This window comes from Gossypium hirsutum, chromosome D13 (assembly GCF_007990345.1).
Source record: "Gossypium hirsutum isolate 1008001.06 chromosome D13, Gossypium_hirsutum_v2.1, whole genome shotgun sequence".
Classification (NCBI taxonomy): Eukaryota; Viridiplantae; Streptophyta; class Magnoliopsida; order Malvales; family Malvaceae; genus Gossypium; species Gossypium hirsutum.
Genome location: NC_053449.1, coordinates 34977320 through 34998435, shown reverse-complemented (window position 1 = coordinate 34998435; position 21116 = coordinate 34977320). Strand labels below are relative to the sequence as shown.

The window sequence follows — 21116 nt, the reverse complement described above, 5'->3', positions numbered from 1 at the left end:
GTGTGGGATAGTCCCACGGCCATGTTAGAACCACACAGGCTGGGCTCTGTCACACAGCTTAGACACACAACCGTATGACCCTTGACTTAAAAATTTTCAATTTCTCTCTAAATGTTCTGATTTGTTCCAAATTGGTCCCTAAATGTCCGTAATGCATTTTTAAAGCTTCGAAAGCTCAATTTAAGGCTCGAACTAAATGGTCTCTTTGATATTAAATATTACTTGTGATTATAGAATTGAATTTATTATTGAATATAAATTGTTATCAACTCTTCCAACTTGACTGGTAAAATCTTGTATCCTATTCCGGCAACTGAAACGGGATAATGGTGTTACAGATGTAGTCATTAGAAGAATGATACATTGAACTGGACCCAAGTTGAATTAATTCTAAATTTGTTTGTGAACTAATTCACTTGTGACGTTCATGGTGTGACTTACCTAAATCCTGAGTTTGTCATTGACCATGCGTATATAACTCATGTACTTTAATATAACTGCAAGCTTATGCTCTAAAGATGATCGAGCCGATAGCCGGTTTGTTTGGTACATGACTTATGTATGACATGACTTTACTAGCAACAGTGGAATTTATAGATTGATTAAAGAGTTAAAGATATCCTCTCATTGACATTGTGTGGATTAATAAATATGGAATGCGGCTATCGGTTGATTGTTCTCAAATGAGCAATTTATCAAAGTCATTAGCTGATAGTGATTATATTAATCATGAAGAAGACACAATGGTGACAATGAGATAAAATGAGATTGTATTGAGTGAACGAGTTTAACTTAAAGGAATCAAAGATATGATTGAGGGTAACACACACATGATGATGTCATTGGACAAAGCAGTTGGATGAATTGCTTTTGTAAAGAGTATACAATAAGGAGTTTTCAATCATGGTACTTCGTGTGGACTGACTTCATGATTAAATAAATTTCCAATTATCAGAATGATGCTTCTGGATATAATTGCAATTACTTGAGTCTAATTGTATATGTCCGATTGGTCCCTCCGTTAGCTCAGCAAAAGCTTGATCGAATTGCATTTGACTCAAAAGAAAATACTACGACTTTGGAAATAATTTAACTGAGTCGATTTATTTGATGTGGAATTAAATTAGGCGGTTGTGAGAATTGTTCAACTAGAGAATTTGACTAAAGAATTTTCTTAAAAAATTAATTTGGAAAATGTCAATGATTTTTGAGAAAATTAATTTTGATTAAGTAAAATAAATTAAAATAAATATGATATTTTTGGAAATTAAATTTCAAGTGAAACAATGGGCCCAATTGTAACAGCCTAACTTTTAATGGTAACGAAATAGTGATTTCGGGACCACATATTTCCATCGTGTCGACTAGTAAATATTATTTTTAGAATATTTACGGAATCATTAAAGTAGTATTAAATTTGGCAAAAAAAATTTATCGTTTAGATAGATAATTAAAGAAAAAGGACTAAATTGAAAAAGAGGCAAAATATAGTAATTATAGCATTTAAGTGATTTAATAGCTTGATTGTTAAATTAGAAAGGACCAATGTAGTAAAAATTCCCTAGAATTAACATTGGACTTCATTATGGATGAAAATTATTAAATATTACATGATTTAATGGCAAAATGGAAAATTTTATAAAATCAAAACAAAAATTAAAGGAATTAAAAGACATTTCTTCTTCATTTCTTCTCTTCATAGCCGAAAACACCATGAAAGCTTAGGTTTGGAGGTTCGGCTAGTTCACCCTCTTGTATGAGTAAGTTTTTGAATTATGTATCTTTTAATTTTTTATGTTTTTAAAATCGTTGCAACTAGGTCCAAATAGCTTGTACCGTCGTTTTTGAATCTGCTAAAAATTTTAGAAGTTTCCATTGATGAATCTTAAATTTTTTTATGATAATTATGCATTTGAAGCTTTGATTGTGTTATCTAGTGATTTTGTGAAGTGATTTTTGTTAGAATTTGATTTAGGGATTAAATTGTGAAAATGTCAAAATTTTAAGGTTTTATAGTGAATTTGATGTTTAGTAGGGACATTTTAAGGGCCTAGTATATTCGGCTGAATTGTTTACTTGAGAAAAATGACTAATTTGATTATTTTCGGGTTAAGGGACTAAATTAAAAAAGTTGTAAAGTTAGGGGTAATTATGTAATTTTGAAAAATAAAAGGGTATAAATTGTAAAATATATTGTAAGGTGAAATTTAAGCTAATAATTGAAGAATTTTATATTTTATATCAAGACCTGGTTGATACTCGTGGAAAAGGAAAAATTATAGAATAGTCCCTAAACTTCTACAATAACTACAATTCAGTCCAGGTAAGTTCGTACGGTTTAAAATTTAACATCTATATGAATTTTTGAATAATATAAAATGGTATAATTGATAGATTTAATTATTGATGATGAAAGGTTATTTGAGAAATGTTATTGAATTTGATTTTTGGATCGGATTGAACGTAGGGTAGAGTGGAATCTAGTATGGTGTGTTATGGGGGATTGGAGTGGAGATTGTTTTGGAGGCTATTTCTGAGTGGACCGAGGTTCAGCATTTGTTGTGAACTCTCGTGTTATACTCTCTGTTTTGGTGTGTTTCAGTTGGATTAGCTCTTCGGAGCCATTGGTGTGTTTCAGATGGATTAGCTCTTATGAGCATTTGGTGTGTTTCGGATGGATTAGCTCTTATGAGCATCTGGTGTGTTTTGGTTGGATTGTCGATGTACTCTTATCTGTAACTCATTCATCAAATTAAATCTCGGTAAGGTAACTTGTTTAGTGATTTTGATGGATTTGTCACATATTTGAGTATTGAATTGAACTTTTATGATTTATCGATTGAGATTGTGGATGATAGGAAACATTCATGGTTGCATTATTATTTGATTTGTTGTATTTACTTCGGTAAGATTTATTTTTTTAATTCATCGAACTTACTAAGCATTTTTAAGCTTACTTGTGTTAATAATTGTTCTTATCGATACTCGAAAGGTTAAACGATCGGATCGACACTCAAGTCACACTATCCATAAATTTCGATAGTTTTTGAAACGTTTATTTCAGATTATATGGCATGTAATAGGTTTGTATGTTATTACTAATTTTTTGGACATGTAAATTGCTAAGTATTATCTTATGTGCAAATTGATAACATATATGATACATGTGAATGAGGTAAGATGTCTTAATGCAAATATATGGTATGTGTTAATGGAATGTTGTGTTTGAGGTGCTTATTATAGGTACATTGGTTAGGTGTTTAATTTCTGAATTGATAAGTTGCGTTTGATGATTCATTTTTTATGTATAATTGTATATACTTGTGATATCAATGAGGATACATTGTTTAGGCACTTAGGATGTTGATTTGACATGTTTTTGGCTTGTTTAACGTCACTTTGAATAGGTCTTTTGGCTGGTAAATAGATTACTTAGAGTCCAAGTAAGTTTGAAATGATAAACTTGTTGTTCAAGGTTCATTTTTGGTCCACACGACTTGAGACATGGGAGTGTGATTCAGCCGTGTGAGACACAAGGCCTAGTGACATGGTTGTGTGTCATCTGATGAGTTCTTTGGGGCGCAAGTCAGTGAGTTACATGGCCTGGCACACGAACGTTGGGGTAATTTCGAGTGTTACACGGCCTAACACACGACTGTGTGATATGGCCATGTGACCCTACTTAAAGAGTTACACGGGTGAGGACACGGGATAAGACACAAGCGTGTATTCATAGTTCGAAGGTTACATGGCCTGAGACACGGGCGTGTGTCTCAGCCTTGTGAGGCACACGGCCATGTGACCCCTGTTTCCAAATTTTTTAACTTTTCTTAAACTTTCCAAATTATTTTAGATTGGTCCCGAATAGTTTCTAAGTTATTTTGAAGGCCTCGAGGGCTTGATTTAGGGACGAAATGTATGTATATGATTGATTTATGATTTGTTTAAGTTATTGAATAAAATTAAGTTTAAATGTTTCTAATTATTCGATAATGCTCTATAACCCTAATCTGGCAACGGATACGGGTTAAGGGTGTTACACCAATGGGTAATTGAACTTGAAAATTGAATCAAAACCCAAGACCAAAACCCAAAAACTAATTGAACTAGACCCTGTGTATGAAACTGGGCTGACGGTCCAACTACCTTGTAAAAAGTAATTCATAAAATTAAAAATTAAGGATATTGTAAAAATTAAAAAGTAATTCATAACGACCTAATTATATAAATCAAAATTGAACTTGTAAGGATCCAAATTTTAGTGGTGTCAGAAAATGCGCTTTCAGAACCTCATTTCCGTAAGCCTAGTCTGTAAGGACAAAAGTAAAGATTGAGGAAGTTAGTATGAAAATATATTGATGTTCAATTAAGTAATTTAACCAAGAAAATAATTATTTAAAGTTAAAGGACTAAATTCTAAAAATCCAATCGTTCTTGAGTTTTAATTAAAAAATTCTTGAGAACCTAGATAGCAATTATCTAAAGGACCAAAATGGTTATTTAACTATAACACTCCAATACCCAACCCAACCGTCAGGTCCAAACTACAGTGTGTTACATTCGTTGCTAGAACAACTACGATCAATTTAGAATTAAAATATGCAATTAATGCTAAAATAAAAAAAATTATATATATTCAATATGAAATATAATGATTATCGGGCTTTATACAAGCTTACTAAAGCTCTAAATTTAAAACAAAATTAATAAAGGACTAGAATGAAAAGCTTCAAAATTTCAAGATCAACGTTATGACGTGAGGGAGTTCCTCCTCACGACGTGACTCACTGTCTTGGTCTTGTCGTGGCAACAGGGTTTTGCGTCGCGTCGTGACCTAGAGCACAACTTCGTCTCGACGAACTACATTTGACTTCGCAACGTGGCCTTCTCGTCGTGACAACGTTTGAATGACGTCACGATGTTACTCTCTATTTCTGCAAAATTCATTCTCAAATTTGCAAACTTTACCACCTTATCCAAAAACCTACTCAATGTCATTCAACATGCATAATAAACTCAAAACATCACACTCGCAACATCAAAATCATCCATCATTATCAAGTCATACCAAAACAAGTTTAACTACATATCAATTAACCATATTTCCTTTCTACAATACTTATTTATCCAATAAGCCACCATAGCACCAAGTATACCAATTCAAATCATCCATTCGACCAATTACTTCAAACCAATCAATTAGCTCATTCAATTTTGCCAATTCAATGAACCGTACATTCCTTTACCATATCCAATACACATACAAATAACCATATGCATACTACTTGCTCATTCAACATTCAATCAATCAATTAACCAAGCAATAAGTGCTTACCAACATCTTCATATCAAAACATGCCCTTTTTTTAACTAGTCATCTATCTAATTAACCTTCAAATAACTATCATTATACCACCATTCATAAGTTATCCTATTTCTAATTATATGCCAACACAACATATCCTACTCATGTACTATGTTATATGATTCAAGCATGAAGTATATATATACACATATATTTCATACCAAGTATATTAATCATCAAGATCAAACATGAACTTAGTAAAATATAAAAGACTATCTTAGGTACATGCCATTAAACTAATAAGGGACTTTACCAACTTTGTTGAGTTCGGGATTTCGGTTGGATGTTGATATTAATGGGATGATAACAATGATTGCCTCCAAACGTGCAAACATTTAGAGTAAAACTCATGCAAATAAAAATATGAATATTTAAACGCGGTATCTGTAAGTGAACATGTCAAATTGTATATAGAAGTGTTACAACGGAACACCGGTAAGTATTTCAAGGATCGTACCCAAGGGCTTGTGTCACGTCTCAAAGTGTAGGTAAATTTTTCTAGGATTAAATTGGTAAATATTAAAAATATTTTATTTTTATGTTTAGCTATATTGTTGGGCCTCTATTTTTAACCTTCTGATAAGGGCATTTGAAAGCCCAATTCCCCATTCCCCATATTTTTCTCATGTGCCACTCATGCTAGGGTTAAAACCGTAGGGTGTTGCCAACGCTAGATATAAATACATACATAACTTAGGCTGACCACCATTTTCCTTTTTTTTCCTTAATCTTTCTTACGTCGCCCTCTCTACCCTTTCTCCTCTTCACTCTTTCTCTTATCTTCTTTCTCTTCCTTTTTCTTGATCATCGCGCCATTGTAGCCATCGTATTCATTAACCATCCTTGATTTCTAATTGTACCTTAAATTTCTTGAATTGTCGAAACCCTTTCCTTTACTGAATCATCCTCATTTCATTCAAATTTTGTTGGTGTTTAGATCCGTAAATGAAAACATTATTATCTTGTATCGTAATGTGGTAAGTGTGATCTATTTTAATGGTTAAATCTCAAATTTCGATTGTACAATTGAATTATGTTGTTTTTTAATTTGGCTTAACCGATCTCTTTTGGATTTATGCTGAAAGCCTTAATATCGATTGCTAACTTGCATATTTTGTGTGAATTTATCATTTGAAGGACTGAATTCAGGGGTATCAGATCATATCTAAACATGTGAAGTGTTAAACGAACTTGTGGTGAAAGGTATGTGTCCTAACCATAAAAATCAATGGCAAATCATGTATGATTTTTGGGTCACACAGTCTACCACATGGGTGTGCGTCCCACACGGGTGCTCGACACAGTTGTGTGCTACTATATTTTCAAGGTATTTTAATGTCACATAGCCATAGCTAGTTACACGGCCAGACACACGGCCATGTGACTATCATTGGGGATTTTGTTACTAACCACATGGCCTCAGAGAGTTACATAACCTTGCCACATGGCCGTGTGACTACTGTTTTAGAGTTCTACCTTAATTTTTGTGAAATGTTTCAGTTTAGTCCTTATACAATGCCCAAGTTTTTTTAAAGTTTTTGTAAGCTCCATTGAGACCCTGTTAACATATTTGTCTTGAAACCAATGATCTGTTTTATTATGCGTATAATGTAGATAATCTGTGAATCCGTGTTGGACTATATTATTTGATTAAATTACTACCGTCACTGCCTCATTGATAATCCATTATTATTACTACTGCTTCTATTATCATTACTGTCATCTATAATTTGTAATATTGTGCATTGGAGTTTGGGTTGTTAAATGAGGAAGTGCTACTGGTGGTTTATCCGCATATCTACCGGTAATTCATCTGCAAATCTACTAGCAATTCATCCACTTATCTACTGGTGGTATTTCCACACGAGCTTTTCCTCCTACTGTTATGGTGTGTAAGGTTGGACGAGTTCTAAGGAACTTTTACTGTGGAGTGTAGTGGATGGATGGGTAGGAAAATTTTACTATTACTTTTGCATATTGCATACTGCATACTGCATACTTCCTGATATCACTGTGAAATTGATAATCTGATATGTACTGTAAATTACAAAACTGTGTGTTGATAATTATTGTTTTATTTACTTATTTCTTGGATGTTAAGATCACACTGAGTTTTATAACTCACCCTTTAGTTATTCCCATCTTTTTAGCTAAATCTTGAGGTTAGGGCTTGGACTCGGCATACAGAACACTGTCACCGAATTTTTACTCAAAAGTATTTTTAAAATCCATTTTATAAACATTGTTGATTATTACATTGTTTAAAAACGAACTGTGGCATGAACTTTAATATTTCATTTGGATGTGTGAATTGGGGATTTGACATTATACACTTTTGATGACAAACTCAAATTTGAATAAAATTTATAAGATTTTATTTTTAAATTGATTTAGAAATGTGCAAATATGATTTTCCTAACAACTTTGGAACTAAAATCAAAATAAACAAGATAATTAAACAAACTAGCGTTTCTTAACATGTATTAAAAATTATAAATGCGACTTTTGGAAATCAAACATAATTTCTTTTCTACAAAGTGATCTTCATTAGTTTTATAAAGTGATGAATATTATATATATATATATCTTCCTCTAAATAAGTTTGAGATGTTACAACTTAAAACCATTATATTGAATCTGAATGTTTTTCTGGGCCATTCAGTGGCTAATGTAACTCTCACAATTGATCTATAATGTCTAGGCCGAGTTGGGGACGTTACAGATTGTAGATTGAAGAATCTTATTATTAAATTATTACAGAAAATAATTACTAATCTAATCGAGTCACGAATTAGTAGTGTGAATCCTAATTAAAGTATTATTTAAATTAATTAACCTAAAATAACCTAATGTAGTTTTCTATTCCTAGTGTCAGCGATGCGAACCTCTAGCCTATGATTGATTAAGAAATCTTAATAAACAGGCAGAAAATTAACTTTAGAACTCGGGTTGTTTTTAGGAAATTAGTTATTAATTAACTAGTATTACCTCCTGACCTCTACTAATTAACTAATCGATAGGTACTAACTTATCTCCCGACCTCACTTTCTCCACAGGGATAAATTATGATTTACTCAATAAACTTATCTCGTGACCTCGTTTAACCTACATTACTTCCTAGGGTCGTTAATCCTAGGGTTTAGGCACACATAATTTAAGCCAGCTAATTCTATGATCAACCTCTATTCTTCTGTTAATTAATCTTCTTAATTAATCAGTTTTATAACTGAATCATGCAATATAGAAATAAAGCACAAGAAATTATCCTAATATTCATATAAGCATTCATTGGCCAGGTAAATGAAATATAAATAAACCTGGATTCAAATATTGGTGCTGATTGCAGACATACGTAGCCAGTACCAGTACACTTCAATGTACCACAAAGTATGGGTTGCAAAATAGAAGGTTATGGAGAAGTTGCATCACGGGTGAGACGGTTTGTATAACTATCTATTATAATGGTGTCAAGTATCGTGTAGGATGGTTTGTATAAGTATCTATGGCAATGGAGCATGCTAGGCCCGACCAAGAAATGTCAAGTGCATCTTATCTTGTGAACCTAACGTAAGGGATTTACGATTATGGGAAATTTCTAGCACTTCGGTTCCCATGCACACATGCAGTTGCCGTATGTGGGAACGTACAGATTGAGTACGCACATTACATCAACGACATCTACCAACTAGAACGCATTCATAGTGTGTGGAGTCTTGAATTATTACCCATCCCAAATGAGATTATGTGGCCACCAGTGTCTAGCGCGTCGTTCGAGTTGGTGCCAAACAAGGATCTGCATCGCATCATGAAAGGTCGTCTGAATTCCACCTGGATAAAGAACAATAAGGATATTTGGGAGAGAGACGGTCAATAGAAATTATACGGGTATTGTAGAAACCCAGGGCATACGAAGACAACATGTTCTCTGTACAGGGATACGTTGGGGCTTCAGCGTCGATAACATTACTTTCTACCAAATTTTATATTCAATAGCGTGCTTCGTGTATTCCCTTTGGTTCAATTTGTTATTTAATGTTAACTTACGCATAACTCATGATAGATACTAATAAAGATAAATGTATTGTTTGAATTAATAACCTTAATTTATTTATAACATATTTATATTTACGTTGCAATATTTATAACAAAAATACACTCAATCGTGTCATTAGGGGGAATTTGTGCCACAAGGCGGTGGACGACGATCGCATGGAGGATTTCTGTGTACAACTAGGCGTACAACCGGAGGTTCAATCGGAGGTGCATCCGGAGGTGAGGGTTTGTAGACTTCCTTATCATCATCATCATCGTCGCCTAAATATGAACCTAGCATTGTCATCTGGGCAATCGCTTCTTTGGGTACGATAGTGTCATCATCCTTCTTCATGGTCGATTGCTGCATCGTCCTTGCCTACCATCATGTATCTGCCACTCCCGTGTCTGGTGGTTACGATGATAAGTCATATGCGGACAGTGTTTGGGTCAATATAGGTGTGTAACCATAAGGTGCCCTAAATTCAAGGTTCGTCAGCATTGACCTGGGCATCGACATTGGCATTGACTATTACATGGGTTCTCTGCATCGGTATCATCATTGGTGGCAGTGCATACGCCGGCATCTGTCCTGACATGGGGGTCGACATCGACATCGACATCAACATGGGGTTGTAGTATAGAGGGGATGTTGATGCCTCAAAATATGTACCTGCGGAAATAGAAGAACTGACCATGTGTGGCGATGGCCCGTAATGCGGTGGGGCTTGTGAAAAAAATATGGGTTAGTGAATTGAATAGGAATAAGTGGAGCGAACTGACTCGGATATTGTGAAGCCACAAACGGCGCATCTTCTACTAGAGCCAATGAAAAACCCTTCGTGCGACCGCGTTTCCTTTTGCGCTGCTATGGTAGTTGACATTGCATCTTCGACCAAATTTGCTTATGCCTCGCCTCCAATAGCAGTTACGACTTGCTGACGACTTTGAACCATGCCAAGTAATCATCAGCTGCTGCGTGTCCGTTGAGAAAAATGGTTCGCAGGGAATGGATTTCATCCTACAATCCCAAGCCTAGATGTGTTCCTTATACTTCTCCGCCCAATCCTAGTTGTTCTTCCTCGAATGTCCACCTTGTGTAGTACCTTCATGTCTCATAGTGGTGGTGGAATTTGTTGCCTATACCCGAACTACCGCAAAATCCGATCCGATTCATGCATTTCTACCATTGCATACACTATCAACGACATATTCGTGTCTTACATCTCCTAATTGGCCAACACTTTCGACGGGATGCAAGATATGATCTCGGGGTCGGTATACGACATCTATTGAAACTGAAAAGTAGAATTGTAAATATCATTATGTACGGATTTTTTTAACGAATCATTGCGTAATTAATATAGGTTCAAAAAGGATAGGTAATTAACCTCATTTTTCGACCGTTGATCTAAAAGCAGCCTGATGTCTTTCAACTCGTCGGACAGTCTCACATAACTCAGCCCATGGTTCCACTTGTACAAGCAATATATTAGTTGAAACATATACTAAATAAAAACATTTGCTGCACAAACTACGTATTTATTGATAAATGATGTTTACCTCATCATCAACGGGAACATGTATGGGTTGATCACTCTGGAACGTAGAAATGGTATTCGCCATCAAGCTCAAGACTACAACAACCGCAGGTAACCATCAATCGACATCTTATCCAGTTACATTGCTTGACAAAGCTTTTGGTATAACGTGGACAACATGATAGATCTTCAACTTAGTTTTGTGCATTCATTGAAATCTTTTAGATGTAGAAGCCACCTTACGTGCACCAAATTTCTAGATTTATCGAGTACTAAAATGCCCCCGATTAATCTAATGATGAATGCTTGGGAATATTGTTGTATGACCTCCTCGGTTGCATCGTCGAGAAGCTTATCAAAATTTGTCTCCAACCAGTTGATCGAAATCCGACCACCTTCGAACCTGTTTGGGACCTTCCCCAACATTATCATGCAGAGAGGTCCACTTTCCCCCAAACCACCACTGATCCTGTGATTACTGTCCCATCCATCAGCAAATCGAGCTGTAACGCTACGTCATCGAGTGTGATTGTACACTCACTTCATGGAAGGTGAAAAGTGTGTGTTTCGGGCATCCATCTTTCTACCAACGCACTGATTAGTGTGGGATCGAGTTTGCAGCCACCTTGCATATGAGATGCATGCAAGAATCCAGCCTCTTGCAAGTACCCACGAATTTTAGGGATCGGAGGCTCCCCCGTATTATGTGTGAATGCCTTCAGCTCACGATCGTCCGCTTATTTATAACATAAAAAATATTTAGATTTATCAAAAAAATAAATTTTATCATAATAAAAAATAACAAAATTTTAAATTTCGTCTTACCATTGTTAATTGGGCAGCGAAAATATGATTGTCGTCAAAACAAATTAGAGAGACGTCCATTCTCGAAAAATTGATTCGAACGAATAAAATATGATATAATTAAAAAATAATATTTTTAAACGAAAATATAAATAAATATTGAATAAAAAGCTTGAGAGAGTTGAGAGAGTTTGAGAGAAGTATGTGAATGTCAAAATGAAATTTAGGGGTATTTATAGGTTAAAAAATAATATTATCATTAGGATTTTATCTTTTTGTACCATTTGGCATGGCAACGGTCAAAAAATCGTTGTGTTTTATTGTTGAAGGCGTACTTTTGTCATGGGTTACGCATGGGAGCCCGCAACCATGGCACATTTGTGCGATCCATCAAGTGAGAAGAAAGTCATTTGGCCCGATTAGGGGTGAGCAAAACTCGATTCGACTCGAAAAAATCGAAAAATTTGAATTTCGAGTTAAACGAATTGAGTTATTCGAGTTATTCGAATCAACTCGATTTTTTTTTCAAATTTCGAGCTCCAATCGAGTTGAGTTTTTGAATTCGAATAACTCGAATAATTCGAATAATTCGAATATCAAACTATAATATTTTACATTTTTACCCCAAACTCCCAAACCTTTTTACTTTTCCCTAAAAACTTTTACTTCTTCCCACTTTCCCCCAAAACTTTTACCCCCTCCCCTCCTAACCCCCCAATCTACCCAAAATCCATTTCCCACCAAAATTTTACTCTCCCATTTACTTTTTCTCAAAATTTTACTCCCAAAATCCTCAAAACATTTTATTTTCCTCCAAAATTTTACTCCCTCCCACTTTTCCCCTAAAACTTTTATTCTCTTCCCATCCCACCTCCATCTATCACAAACCCTCCCCCCTCCAATTTTTTTTTTAAATATTTTCCCTCTAAAATTTTACTCCCCCTATTTACTTTCCCTCAAACTTTTATTCTCCAAAACTTTTTATTTTCCTCCTAAACTTTTACTTCTCACCCTCTACTCTCAAATAAAAATTCAAAATTATCCAAAAAAAATCACTAAACATAAATAGTAATAATTTTATTTATATCTACTATTTATATTATTAAATTAAATTTCACATTTTATATTATTTATATTATTGAATTGTTTAGTCATATTGAATATTTATATTAAAATTGAATTATTAATTATGCCATAAAATATTTGTGTTAAAATTTTATATTGGTATCAATTTCACATTTTATTTTTAAAATAAATTTTATTAAAAAATCATATTTTTACATTTAATATATTTTTTAATTCCAAAATACATAGTGACAAGAATCTGAAGATAATTGAAACAACTAAGCAAGCAAAGAAGCTAACCAATATATAAAAAATTAATAAATAAATTATGATGTGATGAAAGTTAATAAAAAATTTGATTAAGGTGGACAAATTTTATTATGATGGGTGACAGTGGTTACAAGGATCCAAAATTATTTTTTAAAATTTAACTCGAACAAATATATTCGATTCGATTCGATTCGATTTTATTCGATTCGAATTCCATCTCACTCGACTCGATTTGAGAAAATTTCAAATCAAATTAGGATGATAAAATATGATTCGTCAACTCGATTAACTTCAAATTTTTTTATTCGATTCGATTCGATCGAACGCTCACCCCTAGGCTCAATAGGACTAGCTCGTTGCTTGAAGAGATTGAAGGTCCATTTACAAGCTTGGCATATATGGAAACATAACCTTTGAGGATATGCAATCTTAGATATGATATGTAATCTTAGAAGATATGATTTTGTAATCTTAGAGATTTGATTTGTAGATACCTTTTAATCTTAGCCATTGATGTACTTGATTTGTACCGTTGGATTTGGGGAGGCTCAATTATAAATAGAGGCCTCTCCCCTCATTGTAAATCACTTGAGTTTTGAGCAATAAGAATTCTTGAGAGCATTTACTCAAATTTCTCTCTCTCTTATGTTCTTAGTTTTCTGTGGCTTTGTTCTTATTTCGTTATTCGTTCATCTTCGTGTTGCTTTCGCTTATGTTTATTTTTGTGGAGGAATTTGTTGAATCCTTAGTTGTGGGAATTAGGCTGACTTAGGCGTTTTTGGGAGCAAAGAAACTGCCTAAGGCCGCACGGATTGTGAGACAAAAATTTTAAGTATGTGACACTTTCACTTTCTCTCTCCTAAAAACGACCTATTTTCCTAATTAAAGTTTAAAATAGCATAAAGACTTAATTAAAAAATTAGCATATTCTGCTAATTTAGCCATCAATACCAAATATAATTGATAAAAATATTTTTTTTAGAAAAAATAAAATAAAGTATCTCGTAACTTTGAAGTTAAAATTTGTTTTATTTAAAAATATAATTTATTGTTATTTAGTTATAAATACAATTACTAAAGAATTTCTTTTATGAAATAAGGATTTTACTTTTAATTAATTATAAAATAATATAGTAACAAATGATAAATTATAACCACGTCACATAGAAATTATTATTATTTAAATATATATAATTTGGACAACATGAATTAAATCAACATTTTAATAATAAATTTTGAGTTAAAGGATAGGATTAAAATTAAAAAAATACGAAAATTAAATCGACAACTTTGCAAAATCGTGCCATGGGAACAAGGAAGTAGAGGTATAATCTTCAATCTTTGCAGTGCTCCACTGTCACTGCAAATTCAGGAACTCCATGAATCCTTCTCCAATTCAACCTTTTCTCCCTTCCCAAAATCCTAACCCTAATTTTCCACTCCCTCCCCTCTCGCAAAACCCTAACCCTGTTTGCCCTCCATCCCTCTCCGCCGCTCTATGCTCCCTCACCTCCCTCGTCTCTCTCTCCCACCGAACCCTCGACTCCCATTCTACCCTCACCACATCCCTAAACTCTGGCCTTGTCACTTGCCCTTCTAACCCTAACCATCTACTTCCCCCAGGGTCTCTTTTCTCCCATTTCCTGCACTGCCCTTCCCCACAAACTATCGACCTTCACCCCCCAAATTACCGTAATACCCTCAAATCCGCTTTACATTTACATCCCCAAGACTCCATTTTTCAGGGTAAGCAATGCTCGGACCTTTGCCTCTCTTTAGATGATTACTTTTCTGACTTTGGGTCTCATTTCTTTTACAAAAATTGTCCTGGTGCTGTCAGTTTGTTTGATATTGATAACAAAACTAAAGCCACGTTTACTTTACCCGCTTTTTTATCGGTTGAATGCGTTAGTTCTGAGGGTTCTAATGAAAGAGAGAGTGAGGTTAGTGAAAGGAAGGGTTTAAGGGTTTTAGCTTCGGGTTTATGGGATATTGGGAGGGAAGTTGAGGGGTGGGGTGATTACCCTGCTTCGTATTCGTTTAATATTGCTTGCGGGATATTGGGTTCGAGAATGATGAAAGAAGGGGATTTGAGGAAATGGTTGGTTGCTAATTCACCACGATATGGTATTGTGATTGATGAGTATATGGGGGATCATATCGTTTTGCTCGTTAGGTTGTGTTTGAAAGCTGTTGCGAGGGAAGCTACCCGTTTAGTGGAAGCAGGGATGGAATACAAAGAAGATAAGGTGAAAGAATCGGATGTGTGTTTGGCGAGGAGAATATTTGAATGTCCTGTTTTGCTTCAAGTTTTAATGTGGTTAGGTTCTCAGCTTTCTGTTTTGTATGGTGAATTAAATGGGAAATTCTTTGCAATTAATATGATCAAGCAATGTGTGTTAGAAGGAGCATCAAGGTTGTTGTTGTTTCCCATGGAAGAAAAGGTGATCGATTCACTTAATTTGGGACAAGAGTCACAAAGTTTGGTTACTAATGGTGTTGAGGAAATTAAACTTGAGGAGCCAACTGAGCAAAGTAATGAACCAGTTAAAACAGTTGACGGAAGCATTGGTGCTGGGACGATACTTGTATCCCAGGTAGCAGCAGCAGTTGCTGCATTGCATGAACGGTGTTTCCTTGAAGGAAAAATAAAGCATTTACAGGCTTCCCGACCTCCTTCAAGATATGAGCGGTTAGTTACCATTTTCAGTTCTTTGTCTTAAGACAATCTGCGTGCTTTTGTTTTCTCAAAGGTTCTTATAACCCCGTTATGCTATCTTCTTCATTGTTTTCATTTTTCTGTATCATTTGCAATCCGATATTATTTTTATCTATTATTATTTTGATTGTAATGATGTCTCTTAGTTTTATGTTTACAAATAAACTTAATTATATTTTAGTTAATTAAAAAGCATCACTGTGTCAGACTTGCTCATTAGTTAGGATAATTGATGGTGACATGCTAATAGAGGCCTCCTTGATGTGTAGGATGGCCGAGCATGCTTATGTTTCAGAGAGAGCTGATGCAGAGAGGAAAAAACGTCCTAACTATAGACCCATAATTGATCATGATGGGCTTCCTCGGCAGGCATCATCTAATGAGGTACAACATCATATTTCGCAAAATGTTTTGAGCTGCACTTTGCTTTAGAATTTAAAGCTATGCTCTATCAAACTGGCTAGCATCTTTCACTTGATTCTACCGGCACAGCTTAGGGTACTAGGGCTTATGATAACTATAATTTGGAATTTTTAACAAAAGAGGGAAGTTTAATACAGAAGAAAAAAGAACATAAGAGAAGAAGAAAAGAAAAGATAACCTAAGCTTCACACTTATGGTTCCTTCTTTGAATAAGCTTCACACTTATGGTTCCTTCTTTGAATTACACAACCAGGAAGAAACAAAAGTGTTGTTAAGGCGCGCGCAATCACCAATACGCTTTTAACATTCTCAGGCAAAGTGATTTTACTAGGCGCTCGCCTTAATGTGCTTTTACTGTGCTTTGGGCTCTAAGCTAGGCCACAGAAAAGCTAGCTTGAGTGAAGTGGTGAGCCGATTTTGATTTTTTTTTTTTCTATTTAGAGTGAAGTGGTGGAGAGGCAACTTTAACTTTTTCTTTTTTAATTCAAAGACCCACTCAGTAGAAAACCCAAAAACTCATTGAAGCCCACTATAAACTTTTAAGTTTCTTTTTTCTTTTCTAAAGAAAAACTGAAATATTATTAATTCCTAAGCTGACTTTTAACTTTTTTTATTTTTATTTTTATATTTAAAAACTCAAAATATTATTATTTCTCTTTATTTTATTAATTGCAAACCACTATTCCTCAACTTTATTAGTTAAAACCAGATACAGACACTACCAAGCAAAAGGTAAACATGTTTTCTTTATTTTCCATCTATTCTATTGTTTCTTATTCTTTTAATTCTTTTTCTCCTTCTCGATTTTATTTTTCTATTGCAATTTCTTTTCAATAATTTTGGAGCAAAGATTGATATATTTCCTTTTCTTAACCATTATTGTAATGCTGAAGACCTGAAAGCAATGTAAAATTTTTGATTTTTTAACTAACAGACCAACCCTAATGTAATGTAATATATATTTATATGTATAAGCATGTACCTTATTTTACTCAGGCGAGTGCTTTTTTTGCAACTTGCGCCTCGGGCTATATAGAGGACTTTGTGCCTTGAGCGCATCTAGCGCCCTTGACGACACTGACAAAACCTAAGCATCACGCATAGGGTCCCCTAGGAGTTGCACCTAAGGATGATTGCATTGCATGATCTAATAGCTATAATGCTAAAATGTTCTCATAATCCTTATATTTTTCCCCTAAATGTAATAGTATATTGATATTATATAGGCTACTAGACTACTACCAAGCCTAATCCTAAAAGATCTAGAATTCTGATCCTAAGTAGGACTTTGGAAGAAATACTTCAAAGACTTCTAGTAAAATAGTAAACTCAACTCAAAAACAAAACCTAATAGGATTGGAAAAGACACTAAGATCCTAAACACTAATTTAGTTGTAAAATGCCTAAAATATAGCTCTGGATCAATAAAATATTGCAACTAGCCCCTAAAAAATAGAGTTTTAAAATAAAATCTCAAGTAAGCTTACCCCTCAATTAGCTTATCAGTGTACTGCATCAACTACTTTATTTCCTCACGATTCCTTTTTTGTTTATATAAGGAAACAAATAGAACTAAAACAAGAGAGGAGATATTGGCTGAAGAAAGAGACTACAAAAGGCGAAGAATGTCATATCGTGGGAAGAAATTGAAGCGGACAAAATTGGAGGTTTGAAGTTCTTTTGAACTGCGATTGCCTTTTGGGATTTTGCTCCCCATTTGTTATCTTATATTTGCTAACTGATGTTTCAACCATGAATGAGCCTTTCTTTTTATTTCTTTAGAGTGTGTGTTTGTGCGTGCATGTGTGTTTTTATAAGAAAAGAGCTTTCAACACAGCTGATTGAGATGCCTTCATGCCTGCTCAAAAGAGCGAAGGAATTTCCATTTATTAATATCTTCTTCCTTGTGCCTGTGTTGAAATTCCAAAATATTCCCTCAAATTATATGCCTTAGTAGAAGGATGGCTTTTAGGAGTCATTATTAACAATGGATTTAAATTAGGTAAATGTAGGATCAGTTAAAATTTAAGGTTCTTGTTCTTAAGTAGTGCTTTAAGTTATTTCCATATATTTTTATAGGTTATGAGGGATATAATAGAGGAATACACTGAGGAAATCAAGAAAGCTGGTGGCATTGGTTGCTTTGTCAAAGGAGCAGAAGAAGAAAGGAGGTTGTCATCTGAATCACCAGTTCCTTATGATCATGCTGTGAATGCTGGTGAGCATAGAAAAGGTACCAGTGATATTTCTGAAGCAGTGAGTGGTAGCCCAAACCATTATGGGAGAAGATCACACAATGACCAGCATAGTAGATCTTCAAGGTTCGAAAATTACTCACGGAACAATTTTGAGCAATCGAGAAGGCATCGTGATCTTGAAGATCAAAGGAGAAGAATTGGTGAAGAGAAACACAGAGAAGACCATTCCAGAACCTCGAGACACAGAAGTCATGGGGGGTCAGACGGACGAAGAAGCCATAGAAGGGAGCGTGATGATGTAGAACCCACAAGAGCCACACACTATGAGAGAGGAAGTCGATCTAGTATTTCTAAATATAGGGATTACAAATCATCTTATTCTGTTTCTAATTCTTCTGATGACTCTCACGAAAAAAAGAATGACCTGAAGTTGGACAGTAGAGACCAGAATCGAAGGAGCTCCTATGAGAATCAAACTTCAGGCTCCAGGGCACAAAATGGATTTGATGATAGATATAATCCTTTAGAATCTGAAGACATGTATGATGATGTACTCGGTGGCAAGTATGTCAGACCAGATTGATATCATGGATGTGGCTGCGGGTTTTCTGCAAATGAACTATATCCTTATTGATGTGGAAAATCTTGAGTAGGTTCCTTTCCTTGGGTGAGTTTATCAGCTATTATCCTTTAGATCAGATCTAGTGATTTTATTTATATATAGTTTTTTTTGACATGGTTACTTCAATAACTTTGCACTTTGCAGTAATAAGTCATGAGGCTTCAGCATATCTCAATATGTATCCTCCTTAGTATCCTTTATTGTATATTATTTTCGCAGTTTAGCGCTGGCACTTTTCGTTTTTGTCTTTTTGATCTGTGCTTCTTGATTTTTCCAATTCTTAACTTATGTAACAAAGGAGCCTTAATTTTGGCCTCAGCATTTTCAGTATCCTTTTTCTCTGAGACATTAAAATCTTCAATATCATGAGTTATGTCATCTTAGAACTTTCTTGAGGGCCATTAAGAGCATATGTAATGGCTTTATTCATATCCTCATTTTCTTGTGATCATTATAGGTTGCTATGTATTTATAATTTATCTATAGTCTTAGCATTACTTTTTCTTAAGATCTTACGAAGAATTTTACAATACTGTTAACTATACTCATAGCTGGTTTAAGGTGAAGACATGATATGATTTAAATCATTGTTCTAGCTCCTGTATGTCTTTAGCATTGGGTTAATGAAACTCAAAATATTCTGTGTTGGTGTCAATTTCGCTTTTTCTGCTATACTTTCAGGATGTTGCAGGTACCATATTCTACATAGCTGATTGCCCGATTCAAGTTGCTAGCAGTGTTGCTATGCTGTGAACTTATTTTATGGCTTTCTACTATTGAGATCATTCTTTTCTTTCTGTTGTGTCATGGTTGAAACTTAGAAAGCATAAATATTTAAAAAGCTAGCAGAAGGATAAGGTTGCAATGCAAGTCTTTTGGCTAATGCTGAAAAACATAAAAGTATCTTAGTTGCATACTAATTGAAGATTTTACAGGTTTGTTATGGTATATGATAGCCGCAAACTATCATTTTGCTAAATTCTCGAGCAAAGACTCCCATGTTATATTCATCTTGTCATTCTCATCGTAATAGTTGTCATAAGTGTTTTTGATGTTTTCATATGTATATTGTTGCTGTCATTCATTCATGTATAGGGTGTTTGTAAAGGATGCCTTCTTACAGTTTGATGTTCTTTACTTGTAGATGGCAAGGGATGACATTGGCCCTTACGGATGGAGAGTTTGGAATTTGACAATGAGAATTAAATCTACTTTTCTTTTTTAATCTTTTGCCCTGTTTGCCTATGAAAATCTACTTGCACCTGAATTTTAACAAACAACAAAGTTTTGTTTTCGTTTTTGGTGTAAAATCTTGTGTACAGTTTATTTTTATGTTAAATTTATGTACCTATTACCTTGTTTGTTTGAAGAATTTTCAGGCAGACCAGTATTCTCAAATTACAATGGGTTGGTGGTAATCTGTTGTCGTAAAATGCTTTGACCAACAAGTTGCCATTCCTCTTTTAACTTTCTTTCTCCCAATTTATTCTTTGGGGAGTAATTTCTAGAAGGGAGTTACTTTGACGGCTATGTTTTTTTTTTTATCCATTTTGATACTTGAAATTGAAAAATATTAAAGTTTGATGATTATGTAGTTTGATGTTGTGTCACATCATTTGAGAATTAAAAAATTATATAAAATTGTAGGCAATAGTAAAGTATAATTTTAGAGGGTCATATACAATATTTTAATAATGGGTGGAATTGGTTGGATTAGTTTTTAATTTAATTGGTTTGATTGGTTGAATAGTTAAACAAATAATAATTAAATTAATAAATTTTTGAAGATATTAAATAAATAATTAAAAATTCATAGATTTTAAAAAAAATTAGTAACCAAGATCAATTTGTTCAACTATTAGTCTATCAATTTTGAGTTGTTTTTTATTAAATTTATTAACTCTTTGTTTGGACCAATATAACAATCTTTTTCTTCAATTGATTACGTTATCAAATTTTAATTGAAAAATTAATTTAATTGTTTAAGTAGAAATATTAAAGTGGGTTTAGGTGTCAAGTTTAGAAAAAAAAAGATGTTATCCCTTTCTATAATGTAACTATGTATGACATATTTTAT

General features: G+C 34.1%; 1 protein-coding gene across 4 annotated transcripts; it reads left to right on the top strand.

Moving 5' to 3' along the window:
• The first annotated feature begins 14307 nt into the window (after nt 1-14307).
• On the top strand, nt 14308-20411 carry LOC107920107 (U11/U12 small nuclear ribonucleoprotein 48 kDa protein). Of its 4 annotated transcripts, none has more exons than XM_016849632.2 (5): nt 14308-15769; nt 16066-16180; nt 17779-17886; nt 18299-19084; nt 19184-20411. In XM_016849632.2, exons 1-4 carry the CDS (start codon nt 14457-14459, stop codon nt 18998-19000), a joined length of 2238 nt encoding a protein of 745 aa, XP_016705121.1. In that variant the 5' UTR covers nt 14308-14456; the 3' UTR covers nt 19001-19084; nt 19184-20411. The 4 variants fall into 4 exon arrangements, with proteins under 4 accessions (XP_016705121.1, XP_016705124.1, XP_016705122.1 ...); XM_016849635.2 differs by having other exon boundaries at nt 14343-15769; nt 18299-19066; nt 20184-20411; XM_016849633.2 differs by having other exon boundaries at nt 14343-15769; nt 18299-19066.
• The last annotated feature ends 705 nt before the right edge of the window (nt 20412-21116 follow it).